Consider the following 23,645-nt stretch of genomic DNA (forward strand, 5'->3'; position numbering starts at 1 on the left):
TGAAGATGTGTTGAACTGTGAATGCAGCCTCACGTTGGAGAGTAAGGTCGACTGGAGACTTTGGATTTCAGCGTGGGGTTGTTTCAGCAGCTGGACTGGCCAAATCAACCCTAGCGAACATCATCATCTGTCATCCCAGTCCCCATTGAAACCTAGATGATTCATTGAGAGATGTTGTGCGTTCCTGCAGGACCTTGAGAGCACGTTTGACGGCTGGACGGAGGACCTGGCCCACCTGACGGTGCTGCGGGAGTCTCTGTCGTGCTATGTCGGCTCCGACGACCTCTCCGTCCTGCAGGAGCGCGTAGAGCTGCTGCAACGCCAGTGGGTGGAGATCTGTCACCAGGTAGAGCTCACTGAACGAGAGACTCAGGGGGAGAGAGCGAGAGAGGAGAGAGAGAGAGATGGGTACTTTATTCAACTCCAAGGAGTAATTGAGTTTGTGAATAAAACCCAAGTCAAATGAATCATGTGGAAAGCAGGTTATCCACAAGGAGACGTTTGTAATGACTCGAGTACCCAAATGGGGGTGCTGATGTCATGAAAATGAAAGTGGCTCTTTTACAGCTTGTTCTGACTTGAGGAGGAAGAATAAGTATTGAACTGAGCTGCTGTCATAAGGACATTGCCTGTGTAGTGTATTTATCATCATCTGATGAACATTGAAGGACAGTGACAAGCCACATGGTTGATTTTTTAAATGGTTGAAATATGACAGATCTGTCCAATGTATTCATTTAGTTGAAACCTTTATCGAAAGTGACAAATGGGTGATTTGAACCGGCAACCTCTTGACATGCAGTCAGATGCTCCACCACTGAACTGTATCCATCGGACATGTGAGAGATTTTTGAATGATCTGGCATTGTATCCTCCTGGTATTTTTGCAGAGCTGGTTACAAGCTCTGATGCATGTCGATTCAGACAAGACACAGTGATACTAGAGAAACCACAATGTAGAACAGGACATGCTTTTTCTGCTTGAGTCTACATCCGGCGTATGCGGATGTACTGCAGATACCACAGTGACAGGAAGTGTATCTGGCGACATCTTTATATCACAGATTCGTGTCATTGCTGAGATGTGCTCCGGTCCTGGATGTGATCTGTGGCAGTTTACCTCACCTGTTTTTATTTATCAGCACATTCCACAAAGGTTCTGAGACTAGGTTGTAGAAATATTTGATCCATAATGTATTTTATCACTTGAATTTTTCTTAAAGCTTGTGATTCATGTGACCACCTCCCACATGGTACAGTATGTATTGACCTGTGTGTGTGTGTGTGTGTGTGTGCCCAGCTGTCTCTGCGCAGGCAGCAGGTGAGTGAGAAGCTGAATGAGTGGGCTGTGTTCAACGAGAAAAACAAGGATCTTTGTGAGTGGCTCACCCAGATGGAGAGCAAGGTGTCCCAGAACGGAGACATCAGCATCGAGGAGATGATCGAGAAGCTGCGCAAGGTGATCGCACTTTGCACGCACACACACAGGCAGACAAACACACACACACAAACAGACAATGATATGCACACAGACGCACACACACATGGTGACACACACTGTAAACAAACAGAAAAACAAGATAAAGTCCACAGATTAACATTAATGTTAATAATCGACCCAGGCCCGGCCAGGATCCCTAAGTACTCACTGGGCGTGTGTGTGTCGTCTCCAGGACTACCAGGAGGAGATCGCCGTGGCGCAAGAGAACAAGCAGCAGCTGCAGCAGATCGGAGAGCGCCTGGCCCGGGCCAGCCACGAGACCAAGGCCTCAGAGATCGAACACAAGCTCAGCATGGTGGGCCAGCGATGGCAGCACCTCCTGGACCTCATAGGAGCCAGGTGAGGTCATGGAGACACCACCTTCTGATGCTGGAGGACAACGTACACGTCCAGAACCTGGGGATGAGGCTGGAGAGAAGCCGTGGTCACTCTAGATCATTTGTTTCATGAAAAACATTTTTTTTTAGTTTTAGGATTAGTTAGGAGTTGGCACAGACAGGGTGGAACATAAAACAGTGCAGAGTGAAAGTAGTGGTGTTGGAAGCTGGTATTATACATTCCTTTAGCAGAAGTTTTTATACAAAGAGATGTGGGTGGGGGATTTGAACCTAGGACCTCTTGAATCATGGTGAAGTGTTCCACCGCTGAGCCCTTGTTGTGTGTCCCCTGCCAGGGTGAAGAAGCTGAGGGAGACCCTGGTCGCGGTGCAGCAGCTGGACAAGAACATGAGCAGCCTGCGTTCCTGGCTGGCCCACATCGAAGCAGAGCTGTCCAAACCCCTGGTCTATGACACCTGCGATGCCCAGGAGATCACCAGGAATCTGGACCTGCAGCAGGTAGCTGGACACCCTTCTGGACTGACAGAGCTTTTACACCCAGGAAATGTCTTAATATAACTGTACATCCACATCTAATACCTTAACTCGTTCAGACCAGCTGTTTATTCGGTTAGTTAAGTGATGACTGTAGTTTTGAAGATTCATCCCAGGAATTATTCAGCAATAATCTTGCATTTCATTTTCTTCCCTTCACTCTCTGCCCACCTCTGGCGGCAGTTACAATCCAGTTTCTTCACCTTCCTCTCCCCTCTCCGTCCCCCCCTAGTCTCCAGCTGCTGCAGTGATAAACCATTAACAATCCAGCGTTCTCACCTAACCCTCACTTCTGGTTCCCCTCTCCCAGGAGCTGCAGCGGGACATCGAGAAGCACAGCACGGGCGTGGCCTCGGTGCTGAACCTGTGTGAAGTGCTGCTGCACGACTGCGATGCCTGCGCCACGGACGCCGACTGTGACTCCATCCAGCAGGCCACGCGCAGCCTGGACCGTCGCTGGAGGAGCATCTGTGCTCTGTCCATGGAAAGGAGGCTCAGGTAGCGGACACATGCTGCCGTGCAGACCTCAGACACACTGCAGACCTCAGACACACTGCAGACCTCAGACACACTGCAGACCTCAGACACACTGGAGACCTCAGACAGATTTCAGACTTGACACAGAGTTGAGACCGATTTCACACTTGAGACCGATTTCAGACTGGAGAGACTTCAGACAAACTTGTGACTTGAGACCTACTTGAAGGGCTTGAAGATCACACTTCGATCTAAGACTACTAGTGAACAAAGGCTGGAAGTGTCCGGACTCACCAGACCATTCACTGTAGTTAGCTTAGCTAGTAGTCTTGTTTCCCTGAGAACAGTAGATTGTTTATTCTAATCATGTACTAGTCTATTAGAAGAGTGAGAACCTCTTCAAGAATCTCCAGGAAGAGGGTCGGAGATCCTTGGTTCACAGTATAGTAGTAAACTGTTTCACCCACAGACCTTGTAAAACCTCCTACTGGTGTTTCTGCTCTCAAGGATTGAGGAGACGTGGCGTTTGTGGCAGAAGTTCCTAGACGACTTCTCATGTTTTGACGCGTGGCTGACCACCTCGGAAAAGACTGCCGCCTTGCCCAACTCCTCAGGTGTACTCTACACCGTAGCCAAAGAAGAACTGAAGAAGTTTGAGGTATTTTAACATAGTATGATATTATTATTATAATTATTATTATAGAGTATTGTATCATATAGAGAGATGATTCTTAATAGAAACGTCATTGTGGTGACCTTGAGTTCTTTGTTGATATGACGGTCTCCTCAAGGCAGGATTTCCTCACTAGAATCCCATTGCTAATCAGACGCTTGTGATATGTGTTTGGGTTTGCGTGTCTCCAGGCCTTCCAGAGGCAGGTCCACGAGAGCCTGACCCAGCTGGAGCTGATCAACAAGCAGTACCGACGCCTGGCCCGGGAGAACCGCACCGACTCCTCCTGCCGCCTGCGGGAGATGGCCCACGACGGGAACCAGCGCTGGGACAACCTACAGAAGAGGGTGGCCTGCATCCTCCGCAGACTGAAGGTAGAGAGGACTGCAGCCACACAATTCTCACAAATTCCCTCCCTCCCGGGACTGAAACTAAACATCTGTTTCCTGCAGCACTTCATCTGCCGGAGGGAGGAGTTTGAGACGGCCAGGGACAGCATCCTGGTGTGGCTGACAGAGATGGACCTGCAGCTCACCAACATAGAGCACTTCTCTGAGTGTGACATCCAGGCCAAAATCAAGCAGCTCAGGGTAGGCCCGACCAGCCTTCTGCTACCGCTACCTGTGATTCCTAGTGTTTAGAGAGTTATCTTTTCTGTTGAATTTGTTATATTTGTTGTTCTGTTCATTGTAAACGTTTTTTTCAGTTTGGATTTGTATAATTGAATCTCTTTCTAAAGAGATTCGCATTTTGCGTTTGATACTTGCGTCTCAGATCGTTTAAATAGGGCCCCATATCTTATTTTACTTTGTGAATCCCGGTCACCCCAAAACTGGCATCTTCCTCAGCACCACCCTTCAGGTTTGTCGCTCAGGAGCACCCTTCTTATGCTCCCTGTCGTTCAGGCCTTCCAGCAGGAGATCTCCCTGACCACGGCCAAGATCGACCACATCTTCCACCAGGGGGAGGCACTGATCGAGAGGAGCGAGCCCCTGGACGCGGCCGTCATCGAGGAGGAGTTGGAGGAGCTGCAGCGCTACTGCCAGGAGGTGTTTGGACGTGTGGAGCGCTACTACAAGAAGCTCATCCGCCTGCCGGTATGAAAGGGGGTATGAAAGGGGTTGTTATTGAGTAATATACTCCCTGTCTCCCCCCCTACTACCCCCCTCTTCTGCAGAAACAACACAACATCGTTTCTCTTATTTCATCACAAATTGATGTTGTTACCTTGGTTATTGTACTGGTAGAAAATATCCAAGACCCAGCGATTACCCAACTTTATCTGTTGGGATGTATTTGTTGAGTATGTTAAGCACGGCCCTCCTCACACGGGCGTAACGTTGAGTTGGAATGTTGAGCGCGTGCCATGACTCCCCCCTCTCCCAGCTGACAGACGACGAACACGACGTCTCCTTCTCGGAGCTGGACGAGCCGGGGGACCTGTCCGTCCTGCCTTGGAGCGAGCGCCTGGGAGACAGCCTGGCGTCCCCCGCCGCCTCCTCCAGCCGTTCCGTCTCCCTGGTGCAGCCCCTCCGGGCCGAGCGCTCCGGCCGGGACACCCCCGCTAGCGTGGACTCCATCCCCCTGGAGTGGGACCACGACTACGACCTGAGCAGAGGCCTGGAAACCACCGGCCGGGCCCTGGGCTCCGAGCAGCAGGCCGAGGAGGGAGACTTCCTCCAGGGCTCTGCCTCCGCACTGGTCGGTCAGTACCTCACCTTCCTCTCTCCCGTCAGTGGATGGTACCGGTCCAGTTATGTGGCGGAGAGACACACAAATACCTCCACACTCAAACACGCCTCCGTCCTTCTCTACCGAAACGAGAGTTATTAGGGGTTGGCTAACAGTTCATCCAGCATTGGTGTGCAGATAGAAAGCCTTTGTCTGCTGTATGTGTTCATGTCCATGTTTCCTTGCAGATGTAGTGATCCCAGAGAGCCCTGAGGCCTATGTTGTGCTTACTGAACACACTCTGAGGGCCTCCGCTGGTAGGCAACAGGACCCCCAGCATGCCGCTACGTTTGGGGGAGGAGGGGGGAGGGGTGGGGGGGTCTGACCTTACTTTTCCAGTGAGGTCAGACCTCACTGGAACAGCCTGCTCACGTCCTCGGCACTTTGGTTTTTGTTTTCTCTCTCTCACACACTGGAGCTTATGAGCAGGCACTGGTTAACCTACATCAACACTACTGTCACTAACTCTACTTTACACTGTCCCTTTTGGTTTTGCGGTGGTTTGAAGCTAACCTCTAGCATTTGGTGGGCATCTTGCGTGTTAAAAAAGCATGCTGGACATTGTTGGTGTGAAGTTTGTCTGTTGTGTCAGTACGGTTTCTAAACACTGGAACGTCTCAAAAGTTTTGTACTGAGCAGAATTGAAAGATTTTCTCAAAGCGATTTTCAGAGCAACCAAGAATGACACAACTGAACAAAATACTTAAGCTGTGAAATGTACATCTAAAATCGAGGCAGACGCCTGATGAAACATTGGAAGTGCTGTTCTGGCGCTGACGGCCTGTCTGTCCACAGAGAGGGGTTGCTTGGAGAGCCACCTGCTCCAGCTGGACAAGGTTCTGGACTCGAGCCGCTTCCACCTGCAGCAGACGGAGAACATCCTGCGGAGCCGCACCCCGACCGGCCCCGAGCTGGACGCCTCCTACATGGGATACGTGAGTACTACGGCTTAATACACGTACTACTGACTAATACATAGGATAGGTATACTACTGGTTGATGTAGTACCATGGTAATACACAATATGAGTAGAGGCACTACTTGCTAATACAGGGGATATGCGCTGGCATTGGGGCAAGGTAAAGAGTTGGAGTTACATGCCTCTGAATGATGTAACAAGTGGTAAACATGTGTGACCGCGTGGAACGTTCTGGAAGTCAGTGAGAGCGCCCCTGTCCCTGCAGATGCGTCTCCTGGGGGAGTGCCGAGGCAGCATCGACACGGTGAAGAGGGTGGGCTTCCAGCTGAAGGAAGAGGAGGACAAGGTGTCTGGCCTGGCGGACCCCAGCAGCTCCGACTCTCAAACCACAGGTGAACCCAGACAGTTTGTTTTGGAGTCAATCATGTCAATTATCACCCCTGTGTAATTATTTCTTAGCATTTTTGCTTTACTTACTAAAAATATATATATTTGTTCCTAAGATTAATTTAACTTAGTAATGTAGAAGGACATTCTTCCTTGTCTATAGGCCTACTATGGTCCAGTTGGAACTAACCTGATAAAGAGCGTTCTCCCTTGCCTGTGCTGCTCCAGGTGTGATCGAGCGCTGGGAGCTGCTGCAGGCCCAGGCCCTGGGCAAGGAGCTGCGCCTGAAGCAGAACCTGCAGCAGTGGCAGCAGTTCAACTCTGACCTGGGCAGTTTGTGGTCGTGGCTGGGCCAGGCAGAAGACGACCTGGAGCAGCAGAGGAGGCTAGACCTCAGCACCGACATCCACACCATCGAGCTGCGCATCAAGAAGCTCAAGGTGGGTTTCGTCCACGTTTTGAGGGTCGAGGGTTTGGATCCGTTTCCCCGATCTACAAATGCAAAGGTGATATTAGAATTTTCTGAATCTTCAGAAATAATTGGTGGCCAAGCAGCAAAGCTGCGGAGCCACTTAAGTGTTTTTACCTTTTATTATTATTATTGGTGGCCAAGCAGCAAAGCCACTTAAAGATCCCATGACATGCTGTTTTTGGATGCTTTTATATCGGCCTTAGCGGTCCCCTAATACTGTATCTGAAGTCTCTTTCCCGAAATTCAGCCTTGGTGCAGAATTACAGCCACTACGAGCAATCCCACAATGAGCTTTCCTCAGGACATGCCGTTTCTGTGTCTGTAGCTTTAAATGCTATAAGGAAGAAAGAGGCGGGGCTAACTGCCATGCTTCGGTCGTTTGCAAGCCATGATGTCTCGAGGAAAAACCAATATCTCGCTCGCACGGTCGTAGCTCAGTCCCTTCTTTATTTACACCAAGTTTCATGTCTGCTATTGGAGCACTCTTGCGCCATTAACTGGTCAAAGTTGGACTTTTCTGAAATGAGGTACTGTTGGATTCCCTGGATCAAGACGAGTTCAACACACCCTATGACGTCAATTTCCAGTTATACAGCTTTTTCGCTACTCCTCCTTCAATTTTCCCCAGTGTGTGTCCAATCTTCCCCAAATTAGGCACACATCATCGTCAGAGCAACCCTCACTGAAGTTATCCAAAGATTTTTGATTTTCTAAACCGTTTGTCCGGTACAGCCAATCAAAATCGGTAGCAAAGACACCAAACAGGAAGTCGGGTCATATCTATCTTTGTGAAATCAACACCAAACTTGGAATGTCGACTTGGAACCCACTTCTGAGGATGTCCAAACAATCTGATCTCATGTGACCACTGGGCATGGCCGCGGGAAGCAAGAATGTGTTTTGGCCTATAACTGTTGATTTGTTTGCCTTTATTAAGTGATTCCTTTGTCTCATGATATCTTGGGACATCTCGTGTGTGACACAGGATAACTTGTGATACCAAATTTTCAATTACTGAAAAAATGTTTTTTCTCTACTCCTCCTACAAATGTTGTCCAATCTTCACCAGATTTGGCAGAGATTATCTTTAGACCAAGCCTCACAAAAGCTACCACATGGTTTTGTGATTTTTCGAAACCGTTTGCCCGGTACAGCAAATCAAAATGTGCCGTTAAGCCAGCAAACCAAATTTACACCAAACTTGCTGCATGCACTCGGAACCCTGTTCTGTGGATGTCTAAAATGTTTAAATATAGCTTGCAGCTATATTTAAATGTATTATTCGGAAAAATAAAATTGAAATGCGGTGGGGGTAGGGTTGACGGGGTTGGTGCTGGGAATGGGGGTGTGGTGGGATTCTGTCTCGAAGATATACAAATGTGAGTGTGATTTAAAAAAAAGTATATATTAATAAATATATACAGTATGTAGTATACTGTATTAATTCAAATGTACAGTACATGCCATATACTATATTGCAACGCTACATTTTATATACATTTATCAAACAATATTTGTCACATCCGAGTGTTCACAAACATACTTCTACCCTGTACGGACAATCAGTCAATTACCAGTCCTCCCGTTAACAGGAGCTCCAGAAGGCCGTGGACAAGCGCAAGGCTATAGTCCTGTCCATCAACCTGTGCAGCGCCGAGTTTGTCCAGTCGGACACAGAGGGCTCCCAGGAGCTGCAAGTCAGGCTGAAGGAGATGAACGACCGCTGGGACCGGCTGGGCTCCTCGATGGGGGACTGGAGGTCCTCGCTCCAGGACGCCCTCATGCAGTGTCACGTAGGTGTCCTCTGCCTCACTCACCTTTCCATTCAGTTTGGTTTTCTTCGTTTATCAGATTCTTTCGTCCTAGGCAACGTAGAAGATAGGATCCCATCGGTTTAGAGCTTGTGTTTGTGCACTAGGCAGGCGAGATGATGGGTATGAGGAAAGTGTATTTACTCTTTGGGATTAGCATGACAGAATATCAGTGAATAAAGAAATTGACCTTTTGTGATGTTGTATGTATTTGAGATATGATGATGATGTTGTTGACAACTACCTACGAAATTGACATTTTGTGATGTGGTATTTGAAAAATTATGTTGTTGCACTGTAACCTGTAAACACAGACTGTTATTTAGCTCTAACCTCTGTAATACTGTCTACACCGTGCACATCTACACCTTGATTATCTGCTGCTTTTGCGACTTGCACTTCTTGTCGCATTGGATGAATAAATGCTGTGTTCTGAACTGGTCTGATGTTTAGGATTTCCATGAGATGAGCCATGGCCTGTTGCTGTGGCTAGAGAACATTGACCGCAGGAGAAATGAGATTGTCCCCATTGACCCCACCCAGGAGAGTGATGTCCTCCAGGAACATCACAAAACACTCACGGTACACAATGGTTATGAGTTCATTATCAACATAGTCCATCAGGCACAAATTAATATTTAAAAAAACAAAGCCCAAAATGCATACAGAAGACAAAAAATAATATTCATGAACAGTATCTTGGGCGCCTAAGACATATGGCACAGTACTGTATATCTTATAGTTGGTGACTTGTCTCTTTACAACCTGGTTTACGTAGGGTACAACTGCTGAGACGTTTGTGTCTTGAAAATGTTAGTTCTAGATCTTGTTCCGAAGTGAAAGTCTCAAAACAATCACATTCTGTTCTGAAGGTGACACGTCTGCTGTTGTTCTCTGTGTGAACCCAATCTCAAGGTTCTAAGCCCCCTTCTCCCCTACAGCAAATCAGGAGAGAGCTTCTGGACTCCCAGCTGAAGGTGGCCTCTCTCCAAGACATGTCCCTCCAGCTGCTGGTGAACTCTGATGGCAGCGACTGCCTGGAGGCCAAGGAGAAGGTGCACGTCATTGGGAACCGACTCAAACTGCTGCTGAAGGAGGTCACCAGAGACCTGAGGGAGCTGGCTAAGATTCTGGACCTCACTAGCAGTCAACAGGTGAACATATACGCAGCCGGGCTTGGGCCAGAGGCACTGTGATAAGGACTTGCTCAGAAAATCATCGTAATTTCCTTTTCCTTTTTTAGTTGGTCTTGTCTCTCACTCTTTCTAGTTCCTCTTGCAGTCTTTCTGTCTCTTCTTGCTATTTCTTTCTCTCTGTCTTTATCACTCACTCTCTCTTTCTTACTTTTAGTCACTCTCCCTTACTCCTTCTCTGCCACTTTGCTCTTTTGATAAACTCCCTAACCCAACCTAACCGTGTCGGTTTGCATCCCTTCAGGATCTGTCCTCGTGGTCGTCGGCTGATGAGCTGGACACCTCCGGTTCCCTCAGCCCTGTGTCAGGCCGCAGCACGCCAAGTCGCCGTAGATCGGTAACGTATAGTCCCGATGCTACAGACCGCCACCCGAGATGGAATGTGTTTTGGTGCCCCCTCCCTGAGATACAGTGTCACATGAGCCCTGAATGCCCAGTTTTGGACCAGAGTCCCCCATGCACCCCCGTGCACCTGGACACACCTCTCTATGACCTCCGACCTTTGGCTCCAGCCACCTCCCTTGGCATGTCACCCCCCCCCCCCCCACTCCCCCAGGGGTGGATCCCCCAGAGCACTGGAGAACTGATTCTTCACCATTCTTTTTTCTCTTCTTTCCACTTTTTCCTTATTGGCATTGCAGCCCTAGTTGTAGACACATTTCATATGATCATTTTTGGTTTTTAAATGATTATTTCCATGATAGATTTCTTCCCTCTGCACCTCCTTCTTAGATTCCCCCGGTCTCATCCTCTGTTTAGATCACTGTAGTCTCTCTGTACTGTAGCAACCAAGGAAAACTGCTTCCTTTGATACCTAACCAGCCTGCTTTGTTGTAACTCAATTCTCAGGAGGGAAAGCTTATGTACTGTAAAATGAACAGCGCCCTAACTAGCAATGACTTTCATCTACATAATACAAGATATATAAGATATTTATTGAAGAATGTGCATGATATTTCTCTGTTGCCCATAGTAACCTCTGTTTTTCATAGCAGGCATTTTAGCTCAGCATTTAAATTCACCTTGTAACAGCATTACCAACAAGCTGACGCAGTTCAAAGTAATCAGACACTTTGAAAAGGCTGACGCCTTATCCTTCCATGAGCTAATTCTCACCTTCACACATGATTTTATTTTTGGTTGCTGCTCCACTCTTCCTCATTTGGGATTTCTTTCATCGGTAGCTTTGTCTTTATTTGCCTGGACTGAAACATACTTTCTTTCTTTTACCCCCCTGTTCATTGCAAACAGCCACGGGGCAAATGTAGTCTGTCTCAACCTGGACCCTCTGTGAGCAGTCCACACCGCAGGTACCTTTCTCCTGGTTTCTAGAACACCCAGAAGATAATGGAACTCATCTACCCATGATGCAACAGGAGACCCATTCAGACTCCCTGGAGCCCACTCCCCCTCCTCTCCCTTCTCCTGAATCTCACACTATTTCAGTGACCAGTGTGGGCCTCAGAAACGGCTGTAGATATGAGCTGCGGTTTCTAGGAGGAGAGAACGTCATGTGGAACTCTCGTTCTTACTGGCTCATGACAATGACTTCCATCATCTTCTATATTCTAGACTCTACGTAGAGGCTAGGGTGTTAGACGAGGATTCCCTCGCACGTCCCGACGCTAAACGTTACGCTAAGAATTAACGCAAGGCCTCTATTTCCGCCGACTTTCCCGGCTGCTTACTGTAATACCGCAAATATATAAATACATTTAAAAAAAACACAGAGAGCACCTTCTGTGAGTAACATAAACCTTTTCTCTAATCACCTTGGTAACTCTATAGTGCTAATTTTTCTTCCCCGTCACTGGGAAAGCACACCCTTCCTCCTAATTGCCAAGCCAGCAAGCGTCTGCAATGAACAACACAATGGCAGCAGTCTGCTCTCTCTTTCTCTCTTTCCCTTTTCTCTTTCTTCTTCTTGTGTGTCACATCTGTTCTATCTCACTAACTAATCCACCATCTCCCCCCCCTCCTCCTCCTTGTCCAATCTGCCATCTTTGGGTCTCGCCTCCCAGGTCTCAAGGTCTCAAGTGTTAAGGGGTCATTTTGGTGACATGAGTGTAAGACAGACATCACTGCAGCCTCTAGCTACCTGAAGTCAGGCATCATCTGTGCAGTCCAGTATAGGGGTGTGATAGACCTCAGCTAAGGTGTAAGCTAAGCCAGGAATACAGGTGGGCCTGGGGAAGCTTCATTATAAACAGACAGTACCCTTTTAATTCATTGTTACATTTATCCACTGTTTAACCCTTAGTGTATGTACCTGAATACCTGTTTCGCTGTCATTATATTATGTATTTTAGACAATGTAAGTAGCTGAACAGTCCCAGCTGGATGAAGTGCCCTTAGAGTCAGTCTGACAGTAGCCAGTGTGGACAGATGACTTGGTATTCGTATGGGTTGAACTGACACAGAAATGAATAAAGGCCAGAGAGGTAGCCTGTTAACGAGACGGCTTCTGCTCTGAGCCCATCTTGGCATGCTTTGCAACTACCAGGACACAATCCCCAAAGCAAGCTTTTCAGGAACGTCCCATCAACCTGCTACTTGCAGCATGCATCTTGTCTTGTGTCCTAACACCCTCTACAAAGGAATGCCAGCTCAAATGTTTGTTCTGCGGTTTGAATAGGATTGTACCGTGCTGTAACGTCTTCACAGTTTATTAAGTGTATCACATCTATCTGCTCGTCCTTCAAACACCAAATGGAAGTATTGATCACCAATATCATAGCTAGTTATATTAGAATTACACTCAGTATTAATACTTTGGCACGATTAGATTTACTCCATCATTCATAATGAGTTTAACTTGTTAGCTTAGGTCACTCGATCAAGCTTGTAAAACCTGCACACTGCCCATTACAGCCCTTAAGTCCAGACACATAACCGACATACCGCCAGCACTCAGTATGACATTGGTGACTCTAATGCCCAGACAGAGAGGGATCTGTGACTGTTCCCATCAGAGGACGCTATGATGGTCTAAACGTGTGTTGTCGGCGTTGTCCTGTCGTCGCGTCGTCCCCTTTCTCTCCCCCCTCCCCTCCTGGCCGCAGGTCACGCAAAGGCGATGGGTCCGCTTCCTGCCCTTCTGACCCCGAGACAACGCTGCCACTGCCGCCCCGCCCTCCGTCCTTCCTGCGGCGCGTCCTGTGGGTGGCGCTGCCCCTGCAGGTCCTCATGCTGCTCCTGCTGCTGGCTGTGGCCTGGCTGGTGCCCCTGACCGAGGACGATTACACCTGTTCTCAGTCCAACAACTTTGCCCGCTCCTTTTACCCCATGCTCAGCTACACCAATGGCCCCCCTCCTGTGTGAGCCCTGTGGAGACCAGGCGGGGGTAGAGGCCGGCCTGGGATTCCTGTCCAACTGGAACCCTTGTGTTTGGGTCCCACCTTGATGATGGAGTCAAATCAGATCAACCTGAGACCAGATCTGTGAATATGATCCTGGACATGGCTCCGCTGGGTTGTAACACTGTTGCTGTTCCACGTCAACCAGTCTGTGTCTGTAGTGTGCTACTCTTAGGCGAAAAGCAACAGTTTTTTTCTACTTAATGCTCTGTCAGTTGTCTGTGGAGACATTGGCATGAGAACCAAAAAGAAGTTGAGACTGCAAGGCTGGAACTGTTAAACTGTGAAACAAGGAGGCAGATGGGTCTCTAGAACTAGCTAACCATGATACCTTTTGTTATGTTTGATGAAACATTTTGCTTGTAAGTTTGCTTGTAACAACTGAACATTTGTAAAATAACATGTCAAGATATCTTATATTGCAATTATTTTTTTACATGTATTTTGGCATGCAGTTTATTTACAGTTACTATGTTTCCAGGTCTGTCAGTGTTTAATAGTTGACTTTTACAAATTATTGTGACTGGATGTAGGAATCTATTTAACCTGAATTGTCGAACATGTGTACGTTAAACAAACAAAATCATGAAAGTCTTATATTATAAGATGAGAAACTTGAACACCTTTCAAATACGTCGGCCATGTACTTTACATCCTTTATTTTTAAACTGACGATATCTAATATATTAGCAATTAATATTGAACATTTTAATGTATTAAAAACACCATATATTTTGTATGGCTCTATGTCAGTGTTAAATGTATCACAGCCCAGAATTATTGAATAAGTTCTGTATATAACAATATAAATGTATAACTGGCCCAAAATCACAAACATTGAATGCCAATTGCCAATTTTGTAATTGTGTCTTTTATTTAACATACTACTGGAAAATGGTTTGCTAGGTGTTGACCTTGAAAACCCCATCTAACACTGAAACAAGAAACAGAAGCATATTAAGGAGCTATATTTAATCAAACCCATATAATATTAAATTATATATTAATGATGTTACACATGCTATAATACCCTGTACTTCGCCATTCAGTTTCAGTCAAATATGAATATGTGCCAGTTTTATTTATCCTGATTTTAAGATTTCCCCTTCCAGTACTCAATACTAGGTTCATTCATGTATGTAGAAAGCTTGATAAATCATTCGCACTTCTATCCAGAGTGCAGTCCCATAGCTCCAGTTTACTGGACTAGGTTTCATGCAGAGGGAGAGCCTGGGGAGCAGCTGGCCTCGGAGATGCAGCAGAGAGGGCAGGCCTGGACCCAGGGATGTCAGCGCTGCCCTGGACCCAGGGTTGGTGAGGGTGCTGCTGGGCAGGGTAGGGCCAGGTCAGCCTGGGGTGGTGGAGGTGGAAGTGAGGGTAGTGGAGATGAGGGTGGTGTTGGTGGTGGGTGTTAAATAAGCCCTCCATGTGTTTGATGATCTCGTAGTCGGGGAGGGTCAGAGATGTGACGTCCAGACCCACCATCTTGGAGACCACCATGCGAAAGTCAGCCAACTGGAACAGAAAAAGCCAACAACCACTTTTGTTTTCATTACTGATTCACTGTACCTTCAGGGTACTCATCGAGTATCTACAGACATTAATTATTGTAAGAGTCTCATCCCACCCCACCTCATCCCACCCCACCTCTCTCTCCCTCTCGGTGAGCTGGGCCAAGGTCTGTCTGAGAGTGGCAAGGTGCTGCTGGTCCTCCCTGGCCGTCCTCTCCCAGCTCTGGAGGTCTGACCTCACCATGGTGAGAGAGCTCTCCACCTCGGCCTTCCCCTTCTCCAGCTCCTCCAGCCTCCCACTCTGCTCCCCCAGGGACTGACTCTGCTCCAGGACTTGGAGCTTAGCATAGCAGACACAGCATAGGCCTGAACCGCTGGCTACATTTCATGTGAGAGACCGTTAACTCCACAGGATATCCAAATACACCACGAGGCTATTGAATCTTAAATATGGCAAATATACTATAATATATACTATAAGATAAAATATTCTGGGTCAGTATTTGGTGAAACCATAAGTAGGGAAATACTTGAAACTTCCATACAGTTTAATTCATAGAATGCAATACTTTAAAGTGCTTTAAATCATACACGACAAACAACATATACTTGTAGTGTAGCATCTCATCTGCCAGTTGGTTAGATGACCCTTCCTCTAGAGGCGTGGGTCTGGGCCCCCCTCCCTTCTACCTTCAGCTCGTTGGTGTGGGAGAGCTGGGCCTTGAGCTCTGTATTGGACAGCTTGGCGGAGCCCAGCTCCCCTCGCAGTCGCTCCAGCTTCTTCTGCAGCTTCCGGGCCTCCAGCTGGGCGCCGTCTCGCTGCACCGCCAGGGCCGAGCGTCCGTTCTTCTCCTGCTCCAGGTCGTACAGCTTCTTCCTCAGCAACTCCATGTGTAGCTCCTTGCTCTGCAAACGTTCCTTCAGGGCCTTCAGCTGCGACAGGCGTGAGTCGACGCACACATGAGCACACCCAAGCATGTACACACCGAGTAGAGGGGGGGGAAAAGGGACGTAGGAATTCAGGTGAAACCTAAATATACTGAACTGTGTACCCCTGAAGAAGGCTGTGTTTAACTTGTACCTTCCTCTGCAGACCGTGGGCCAGAGTCTTGCTCTCCACCAATGCTGTCCCTTCCTGTTTGACCAGCTGCTCTGCCCGGGACAGGATCAGGTGCAGCCTCATGTCGAACCCCAGGTCAGCAGCGATGCTATCAACCTTCATCTTCTCCGACACCTGTTCCAGGAACTGCTCATACTGCAGAGTGGCACATCACAATCAGTACAGGTGTTTTCCAGGTGTGGGTCCAACGCCAGCCAAACCAATCAGCAGAGAATGTGTCATCATAATGGGATAACACTGTGTCTTGAAAAACACAGACTGCTCCTCTGCACTAACGACTGTAATACTGTTAGAACCAGGCACTTCTAGTGCTTCACTATCTGATTCACTTACTATGTTCCCACTTTGTATTTCACTTGGGAAAGTGTCTGCTAAATAAATAAATGTAATGTAATGAATCTCAGCGCCTTACATAATATTAACTTTTCCAGAGACCTCACGAGGTATATGGTGTCAGAGTGGCACATCACAAACAGTATGATTACCTTCCAAGTGTCACTCCAATGCCACGAAAATCAGCTGACGAAGTGTCATCACAATGGGACGACACTTATTGCCCTCCACTATGGCTGTTTATCAATCAAAACAACGTTAGGAACATACTGGCGTTCTTGAGAAGAACGTTTTTGTCAAGCGTCTTGCGAGAACGGTCTTGAGAACGGTCTTGCGAGAACGGTCTTGCGAGAACGGTCTTGCGAGACCGCGAGGACGGAGAACGATTTGAGATGCGTGTGTACTTGCAATGACTTCTGGGAAATCAGATGCGTTCTCGCTGACCAAGTCACCATCCAATGCATCCTCGATAAAAGGGGCGGATCAAGAACACTTCTGTTCTTGGTGACTTGTGTTCTTTGGATTGGAACCGTACTTGGGCAATGAAAGATGACGTCAAACGATTTCGCACGAACGCAAGAACGCAAGAACACAAGAACGTAGAAAAACGTGGATTGACTGTTTATCAATCCCAAGAACGCTAAGAATGTACTTGCGTTCTTGCCAAGCGTCTTACGAGAACGGTCTTGCAAGACTGCGAGGACGGAAAACGATTTAAGATGCGTGTGTTCTTGGTGACTTGTGTTGTTTGGATTGGAACCGTACTTGGGCAATAAAATATGACGTCAAACGAGTTCGCAAGAACACAAGAACGGAAAAAAACGTGGATTGATAAACAGCCTATGTTTCCTTTGCCACAACGTGTCATCACAAGGGGACGGCGCTCACATGATCCCTGCTGTGACTCAGGCCGTCCCGGTGGACATCTGCTGCCAGCAGCTCCACCTCCAGGCCCCGCAGGCTCTCCCTCAGCTCCTGCACCTGCTGCTCGCCCAGCTCAGCCCTCTGCAGGGCCCCACGGCGGAGTTCCGACTCCAGGACCACTGACTTTGATGCATCGGACAGCCTCTTCTCCAGCTCCGTTATGGTCTGAAACGTTCAATGATTCAAAAAGTATTATTGTTCAGTCTTTGTGACAAAATACATATTCCTTTAGCCGCCTCATAGCATAAACAGAAAGAGGGGAAAAATGCTAATGTGAGGCAACATAAGATAGACAATAGTAGAAGTACATGAGGAGGATTGTATTTTAAAACCATTTTTGCTTGGTTCAGTAAATATGTTATTATTATTATTGTATGTAAACAGCAACACTAGTATGAGGAAGAGCTATAGAGAAAGACCACAGTTAGCTAGCCTACAGTTTTTGCATTCCCCTCCCTGGAGCAAAGGTCAGCCAGACTTTGCAGTATTTCTCTGTCAGTCTGTAGGGCTTCTCCAGTGTGGCCCAGCAGTAGACCCACAAGCTTGTCCCGTAGATCGTTCAGTTGGCCCAGGGCTGCCCGGGTCTCCCCTTGGCTGGCACGGTGTCTCGTATCCAGCTCCTGGACCTGCTTTTCCAAGCATGCTGCCTCCAATTTAGCTGCCTCAATGACTCGGCTGCCGGCCTCCAGCCTCTCCAGCAGACTCTGATTCTGGATATCCGCGCTCCTCTTTGACACCAGGGCACTGTTCAACTCCTGCAAGATACGTTCAGTGAGGTAGACAGTACTGGAGGCCCACTGGACACCACAATAGCAAAAGTAACGGTCTCACTGTCTACTATAGAAAAGGATAATGATTAATTTTGAACACACACAGTATGATAGTAGTCAACTGTTTGTACATAGTTGTTTTATGCCTGGTAAATACAGACTGTTCGTTGACTAACCACTGAAATAATGTTAGAACTATGTACTTCTGATCCTTGATTTTCTGATGTACTTTCTTCATGCACTATTTGTATGTCACTTTGGATAAAAACGTCAACTAACCGAAAAAAAAGTCTATGTAAAATGTGTTATATGGAAGTGGGCTTGATACCAGTCTGAGGGACTCCAGCGACTCTGCAGTGCTGACTGCAGTCCTGCGTTCACAGCCCAGCTCTGACACCAGTCTCATCACCGTCTCTCTGCTGGCTTTACACTCAACCTCGTACGACCTCATGCTCTCCTCCAGCACAGCCACTCTCATCCTCAGCCGGTCTCTCTCATGAACCACATCCTGCTGAGAAGATGGAAAGAGGCCAATCTGTCCCAGTTCAACAAACTTGAACTGTCTTCTGAAGATATTTGTATAATAAGACTTATGACAATTGGTTAATTATGGTCCCATTTGCTAAGTAAACTGTTAAGTTTAAAAAACATGAAAAATCTCATGTAGTTATTTAAGTTAAGTGAAACAACCCATTCAATATGTAAAATGTATCTTCTCAAAATAAGATACAGTCAAGTCACTGATTTACCTCATCCCATCTTCTTTCTTGTACGTCTACATCAATGCCTTCCATTGTAGGATAAAGTTAGTATGATAAAGATGTCTTCAGCTTAGATCACGTCTCTGTTTGAAGTTTCCAGGCAACAAAAAACATTGGCTAATGTTTTACCAGAGAGGGCGCTAGATGGAAACGTACTGCGTATTTGTATTTACTTACGTAACACCACTACTATAGTGTGGAAAGCTACATATGTGTTTATGTATTATTTGAATGATTTATCCTAACCACCAAATGTATTGTAATACAATTGATGCTCGAAAGTAATAATATCGTCTTCAAAACAATAAGTGCAAGTTCGGAGGGGTGCGTCTTAAAAATATTCGGACAAGTCGCGTTATTAAAGTCGTCATTCGAATGCGACGTGGCGCAAAAGAACTACAAAACAAGCTGTCATGTCTATGACACTTAGTTATCTTTGAATACTTACCGATGTGTTTTACTATGACAATAGCCGTCGTTGGCTGTACAATATTTTGTTTGAAAAGTGTGACTTGGTGAGTTTGGCTACGTTCTTAAGATGTGTCAAACTGTTTCTTGCTATTCCATTCATTGAAGCAAGGTAGCTAGCTTGTGCTAGCTTGCATGCTACATCATGCTTTGCATACCATACTTGCTACAAAGTAGCTAAACGTTTTGCTGTGGCAAACGATTATAACGTGCTTCTGTGAGCCGCATGAAACATATGATGTCTAGTGGTTACAATGGTTATAATCAAACTTTGTATTGCGATTATATCTGTGTACATGTGCACTCTTCGATCGGAAGCCAAGGTCAATCTTCCAATGACGTGAGATTCCGATGTAGTGGTGTCTTCATAAAAACATGATGAAACTAAATGACAAATCTCTTTTCTCCCATCTGTCTGTGGAGTCAGTACATGTAGGTATGATTCTCCGAACTCTCTTCTGCCGACTGAGAATTCATCAGCCTTTGGTGAGGACAGCTGTGTCATCCCATTCTGGTGTGACAGATCCAGTCCAGCAACACAAGTATGAGACACAAACAAAAACATTTTCAGCCTTGAACAGCTCAGTATCTTTTCCTAGAATGGCTTGTGACCAATGCTGGACATTAGGACAAGCTGTGCAACATAATTTGCGCAAGCCACAGTGTTTCAACACAAGGACGTCTTCAGCTGTCTCAAGTGATCTCACCCAGTACCGGAGTGTACAGATGCGTTTCTACTCGACACTGCCTATCAAAACTGTGTTTAAGCCAGCTTTCAAATCTGTGCCTCTTCCTGGAAAGAGAATACCTAAAGGGCCGAGAACCAAGCAACCTTCCAGAGCTAACCAACCTGTCCAGGAGGACACGGTACCTTTACACCGGACTTGACACATTGGGGCATTATAACACTAATGCTACAAATACTACAATTACTAATACTGCCAAAGTTGATGCCACTAAAATAATACTGATACTTTCCATCCAGTTGTTGTATTGATTACTTAATTCATAAATTACAGTATGCCCCTCTCTCTTCCTGTAGGATGTGATGCAGTGTATTGCCTATGCTACTGCAGACCAATATCATTTGCCTACTCTCTGCCATGATCTCATAGCCCATGGCTTCTATGAAGTAGATTTGCCAAGAGGTAAACATGCATCAACTGTTTTAATCATTGTTCTGCCAGTTCTAGACCTGAATATGCTCATATTTGAATATATCTTCATTTCAGATGCCTCAAATGTATTGGTAATATGCACAGACAATGTTTCAAAACCAGGAGACAATGCACTAATGTTTTTCTTCAGGTATGTCTGTAATATCAAAGTACTGTATGTGTAAGCATGACTGGTTGTGGACATCAAATGTTGATTAGTCTGAACAGTGCTGTTATCAAAGCCTAAACTCTGATGGTTCTCAACTCTAGGGAAGGCTCAGTTGTGTTCTGGAATGTTGAAGAAAAAACGGTAATAATTTTTGCATCATAAACCCCATAGGCATGTAGTTAACTTTTTGTGACGACACACTGGTTCAAATGTAATATTTTCCTTTATGTTATTGCAGATGAAAAAAGCAATGAGAATTCTAGAACAGCATGAGATCCAGCCCTATGAGGTGGCTTTGATCCACTGGGAAAATGAAGAGATAAACTATCAAATTGGAGAGTATGTACCATATATATATATATATATATATATATATATATATATATATCTTAAAGCTGTTTAGTTGGTGATTACATGTTTTGTAAAAACAGGAAGTGTTAATTGGATGACTTTTCTCTTGGTTTGGGTCAGAGGAAACTCCAAGCTTCACCACGGTAACTTCCTTCTGAACAGTGAGATGGAGCAAGACCAAGCAGTGTTGGAGAAGTTTGCATTCTCCAACGCTCTCTCCCTGTCAGGTTAGCTGAATTCAGTGTTTTGTCACTGTTTCAGTGATTAACAATATAGTGTTGCTGTTACTGTACGTGTAAAACATTGGCATTCAGACAGCTGTTCTTTGTCTCTGTTGTGTTGCAGTGAAGTTGGCGATTTGGGAAGTGTCTTTAGACAGCTTTGTAGACTCCATACAGTCAATCCCAGAGGTAAATCACTTTCCAACCATAAAACCTTTAACACTTGAAAAACAAAGACTGTGGACCATCTATAATCTATTATTCATAAGTACTAATGGATAGTGGTGCTTGTACAAATATAGAGTATCTGATTACGGAGTGTAATGCGTATTTTATTGGTTTGACCTTTAAAGGCACACCACATTCATTGTTCATATTTTTACCTAACCTGAGCCCACCCAACTTACTTCTCTGATACTTGAATTAAACGTTACCAACATAGTGGACTGACTCTTTCTAAACAGATGCTGAAATCTGGTCAAAGTGTTAAGCTGTCCAGGGGAGATGTGTTGCAGAAAATCGGGGAGCTCTTTTCTCTGAGGTAAATTTAATCAGCTGAAAAAGTTATTGTTGAATGAAGTCCTATTCAAATGTTGGCAAGTATTTTGTTTTGTAAAATGTATCTAAACATAACCATAAAATGTGTATGAGGATGATGATAATACCAGCATCCCCCATTAACTCTCTTTTCCCTGCTTGTGTTCGATGTTTCCAGACACTGTATAAACCTGAGTTCTGACCTGCTCATGACGCCTGACTTCTACTGGGACAGAGAGGAGTTGGAGCAGCTGTATGACAAGACCTGTCAGTTCCTCAGCATCAACCGCCGCGTCAAGGTAGTTGTCCCACTGGTCACCCCCACACATCACCATGGCAGGGCTAGATAACCAAAGCTCCATTCTGCAATGCTGCGTAGTGCGTATGTTGGGTCATGGGTTACAGTCCCAAATCCCTGCTTCTGAATTGCTGGGTAAATTTTGTTTAACTTTCTTGTCCAACAGATGCATTGTGGGTCTTGCCACATCCTGTATCAAACATGGCATATGTACACATATTGTAGCTGTGCTATTGTGTTCATTTCTGCAGTGTATAAATGTCAAGTCAGTCTTTTTATGTGTATGTGCCAATACTGTGACAAGGAGGGTTGTTCATGGCTACTATCTTTCAAGATTAAAAACAACAGACGTAAATGAACAACGACCCTCCTTTGGCCCTACTTTACGTTTGGCACAACGACTCATTAAACAGATCTGTAGTGAGATCAGATCTAAGGAAGTGATGGGTCTGGTCCTGTGGTGGTGTCTCAGGTGGTGAACGAGAAGCTGCAGCACTGCACGGAGCTGACAGACCTGATGAGGAACCACCTGAGTGAGAAGCACAGCTTGAGGCTGGAGTGGATGATCGTCATACTCATCACGATTGAGGTGATGTTCGAACTCGCCAGAGTCATCTTCTGAGGAGGTACGATGACGGTGGCAATAGTTCACCTGGATGTAAGACTGGAAGTAAAATATGTACGAAGAACAAACACAAGAAAGCATTGCTGGATAAGAAACTAGTTTTGTAACATTTTGGATCATAATGAGAAATTTGAGACATATTTCTGATTTTACTGTACACTGACAAAAGAAAATAGCTAATTGGATTTAGCTAATTTCACTCCATACCAATACCTATTTTAAATTATTATATAGATAAATCTGTTTCAGTGTACATTTGTGTGACAGAGTGTAATGTTGAACACTGTTGGTGTGTGTGTTTTGGAGTGTTTGTTTTGTATTGACTGTATTTCTATGCGGAAATGACCATTTATTTGTCTGGTAAAATAAGTCATAATAAAAACAGATTTGATAATCTATTTGTGTCTAAAATCTGATGAGATACAATTAGAAAATAAATATTTCACAAAACAGGCTGTGCTTAAAGGAGCAGATTTAAAATACTTTTATTTTGCCTGATTTACAATCATTTGCATTAATTTCAGCTTTCAAATATAAAAAGTGCAACAACATTTTGCATTTAGTTATTAGTTATTACATCGTATAACATGGGCAGGAATGTAATTTCTACAAATGTTAAGAAACATTTTAACAGCAGCCAATCCAAAAGCCTAAATAAAGGAAAACAGATCTCATATACTACACTTCCATTTGCTCATTCAGATACACACATTGAAACAAAACAAGTATGGACAAGCTGCCATTTTTGCATTAGCAGTGTAAGTTATTGTTTTATATTATTTTACACAATCTGTAAATAAACAATTTCAAATAATGTGCATTTATATTACATTTTACAAACAAAAAATGTCAGTGCGCCATGCCAAGCAGTGTAACGCAATGATGGGGTGTAAGGTTTCTATTTTGGTATCTTGTACACCAAGTTCTACATGAGTAGTGAGTGTTATGTTATGTTATGAATCCACATAAAGTTCATGTCTAGAATATGTAACGTCATCCATGATAATT

At 45.5% G+C, this 23,645-nt stretch overlaps 3 protein-coding genes across 12 annotated transcripts in view; 2 read left to right on the top strand and 1 right to left on the bottom strand.

Annotated features, from left to right (window-relative positions):
* syne1b (spectrin repeat containing, nuclear envelope 1b) overlaps positions 1-14,129 on the top strand; it is a 91,626-nt gene extending 77,497 nt beyond the window's left edge. For 2 of the 4 annotated variants that reach the window (XM_062469363.1, XM_062469360.1), the window contains 20 exons: positions 191-346; positions 1,301-1,459; positions 1,674-1,840; positions 2,175-2,337; positions 2,684-2,871; positions 3,358-3,508; positions 3,715-3,897; positions 3,976-4,113; positions 4,429-4,620; positions 4,910-5,228; positions 5,443-5,511; positions 6,050-6,189; positions 6,439-6,565; positions 6,789-7,000; positions 8,625-8,825; positions 9,297-9,425; positions 9,785-9,997; positions 10,281-10,373; positions 11,288-11,346; positions 13,099-14,129. In XM_062469363.1, coding sequence (XP_062325347.1) covers positions 191-346; positions 1,301-1,459; positions 1,674-1,840; positions 2,175-2,337; positions 2,684-2,871; positions 3,358-3,508; positions 3,715-3,897; positions 3,976-4,113; positions 4,429-4,620; positions 4,910-5,228; positions 5,443-5,511; positions 6,050-6,189; positions 6,439-6,565; positions 6,789-7,000; positions 8,625-8,825; positions 9,297-9,425; positions 9,785-9,997; positions 10,281-10,373; positions 11,288-11,346; positions 13,099-13,357 — 3,318 coding nt within the window. In that variant the 3' untranslated portion in view covers positions 13,358-14,129. The remainder of the gene's footprint in view (positions 1-190; positions 347-1,300; positions 1,460-1,673; positions 1,841-2,174; positions 2,338-2,683; positions 2,872-3,357; positions 3,509-3,714; positions 3,898-3,975; positions 4,114-4,428; positions 4,621-4,909; positions 5,229-5,442; positions 5,512-6,049; positions 6,190-6,438; positions 6,566-6,788; positions 7,001-8,624; positions 8,826-9,296; positions 9,426-9,784; positions 9,998-10,280; positions 10,374-11,287; positions 11,347-13,098) is intronic. The other 2 variants (XM_062469361.1, XM_062469362.1) reach the window with 2 other exon arrangements.
* Positions 14,130-14,267: 138 nt separating this feature from the next.
* On the bottom strand, positions 14,268-19,709 carry ccdc170 (coiled-coil domain containing 170). Of its 2 annotated transcripts, none has more exons than XM_062469367.1 (8): positions 18,800-19,709; positions 18,379-18,561; positions 17,820-18,035; positions 17,245-17,445; positions 15,985-16,158; positions 15,594-15,836; positions 15,040-15,243; positions 14,268-14,907 (listed from the first exon to the last, which is right to left on the bottom strand). In XM_062469367.1, the coding sequence occupies exons 1-8, from the start codon at positions 18,842-18,844 to the stop codon at positions 14,599-14,601; spliced, it is 1,575 nt and encodes a 524-aa protein (XP_062325351.1). In that variant the 5' UTR covers positions 18,845-19,709; the 3' UTR covers positions 14,268-14,598. The 2 variants fall into 2 exon arrangements, with proteins under 2 accessions (XP_062325351.1, XP_062325350.1); XM_062469366.1 differs by having other exon boundaries at positions 17,718-18,035; positions 18,800-19,707.
* rmnd1 (required for meiotic nuclear division 1 homolog) lies at positions 19,173-23,033 on the top strand. 6 transcript variants are annotated; one of them, XM_062469371.1, is made up of 12 exons: positions 19,173-19,326; positions 19,703-19,765; positions 19,879-20,146; positions 20,322-20,427; positions 20,512-20,587; positions 20,707-20,746; positions 20,844-20,944; positions 21,077-21,183; positions 21,302-21,366; positions 21,642-21,718; positions 21,893-22,013; positions 22,485-23,033. In XM_062469371.1, the coding sequence occupies exons 3-12, from the start codon at positions 19,880-19,882 to the stop codon at positions 22,632-22,634; spliced, it is 1,110 nt and encodes a 369-aa protein (XP_062325355.1). In that variant the 5' UTR covers positions 19,173-19,326; positions 19,703-19,765; position 19,879; the 3' UTR covers positions 22,635-23,033. The 6 variants fall into 6 exon arrangements, with proteins under 6 accessions (XP_062325355.1, XP_062325352.1, XP_062325356.1 ...); XM_062469372.1 differs by having other exon boundaries at positions 19,181-19,326; positions 19,707-19,765; XM_062469373.1 differs by having other exon boundaries at positions 19,192-19,326; positions 19,716-19,765.
* Positions 23,034-23,645: the final 612 nt, after the last annotated feature.

The sequence above is a fragment of the Osmerus eperlanus genome, chromosome 9, assembly GCF_963692335.1.
Source record: "Osmerus eperlanus chromosome 9, fOsmEpe2.1, whole genome shotgun sequence".
Classification (NCBI taxonomy): Eukaryota; Metazoa; Chordata; class Actinopteri; order Osmeriformes; family Osmeridae; genus Osmerus; species Osmerus eperlanus.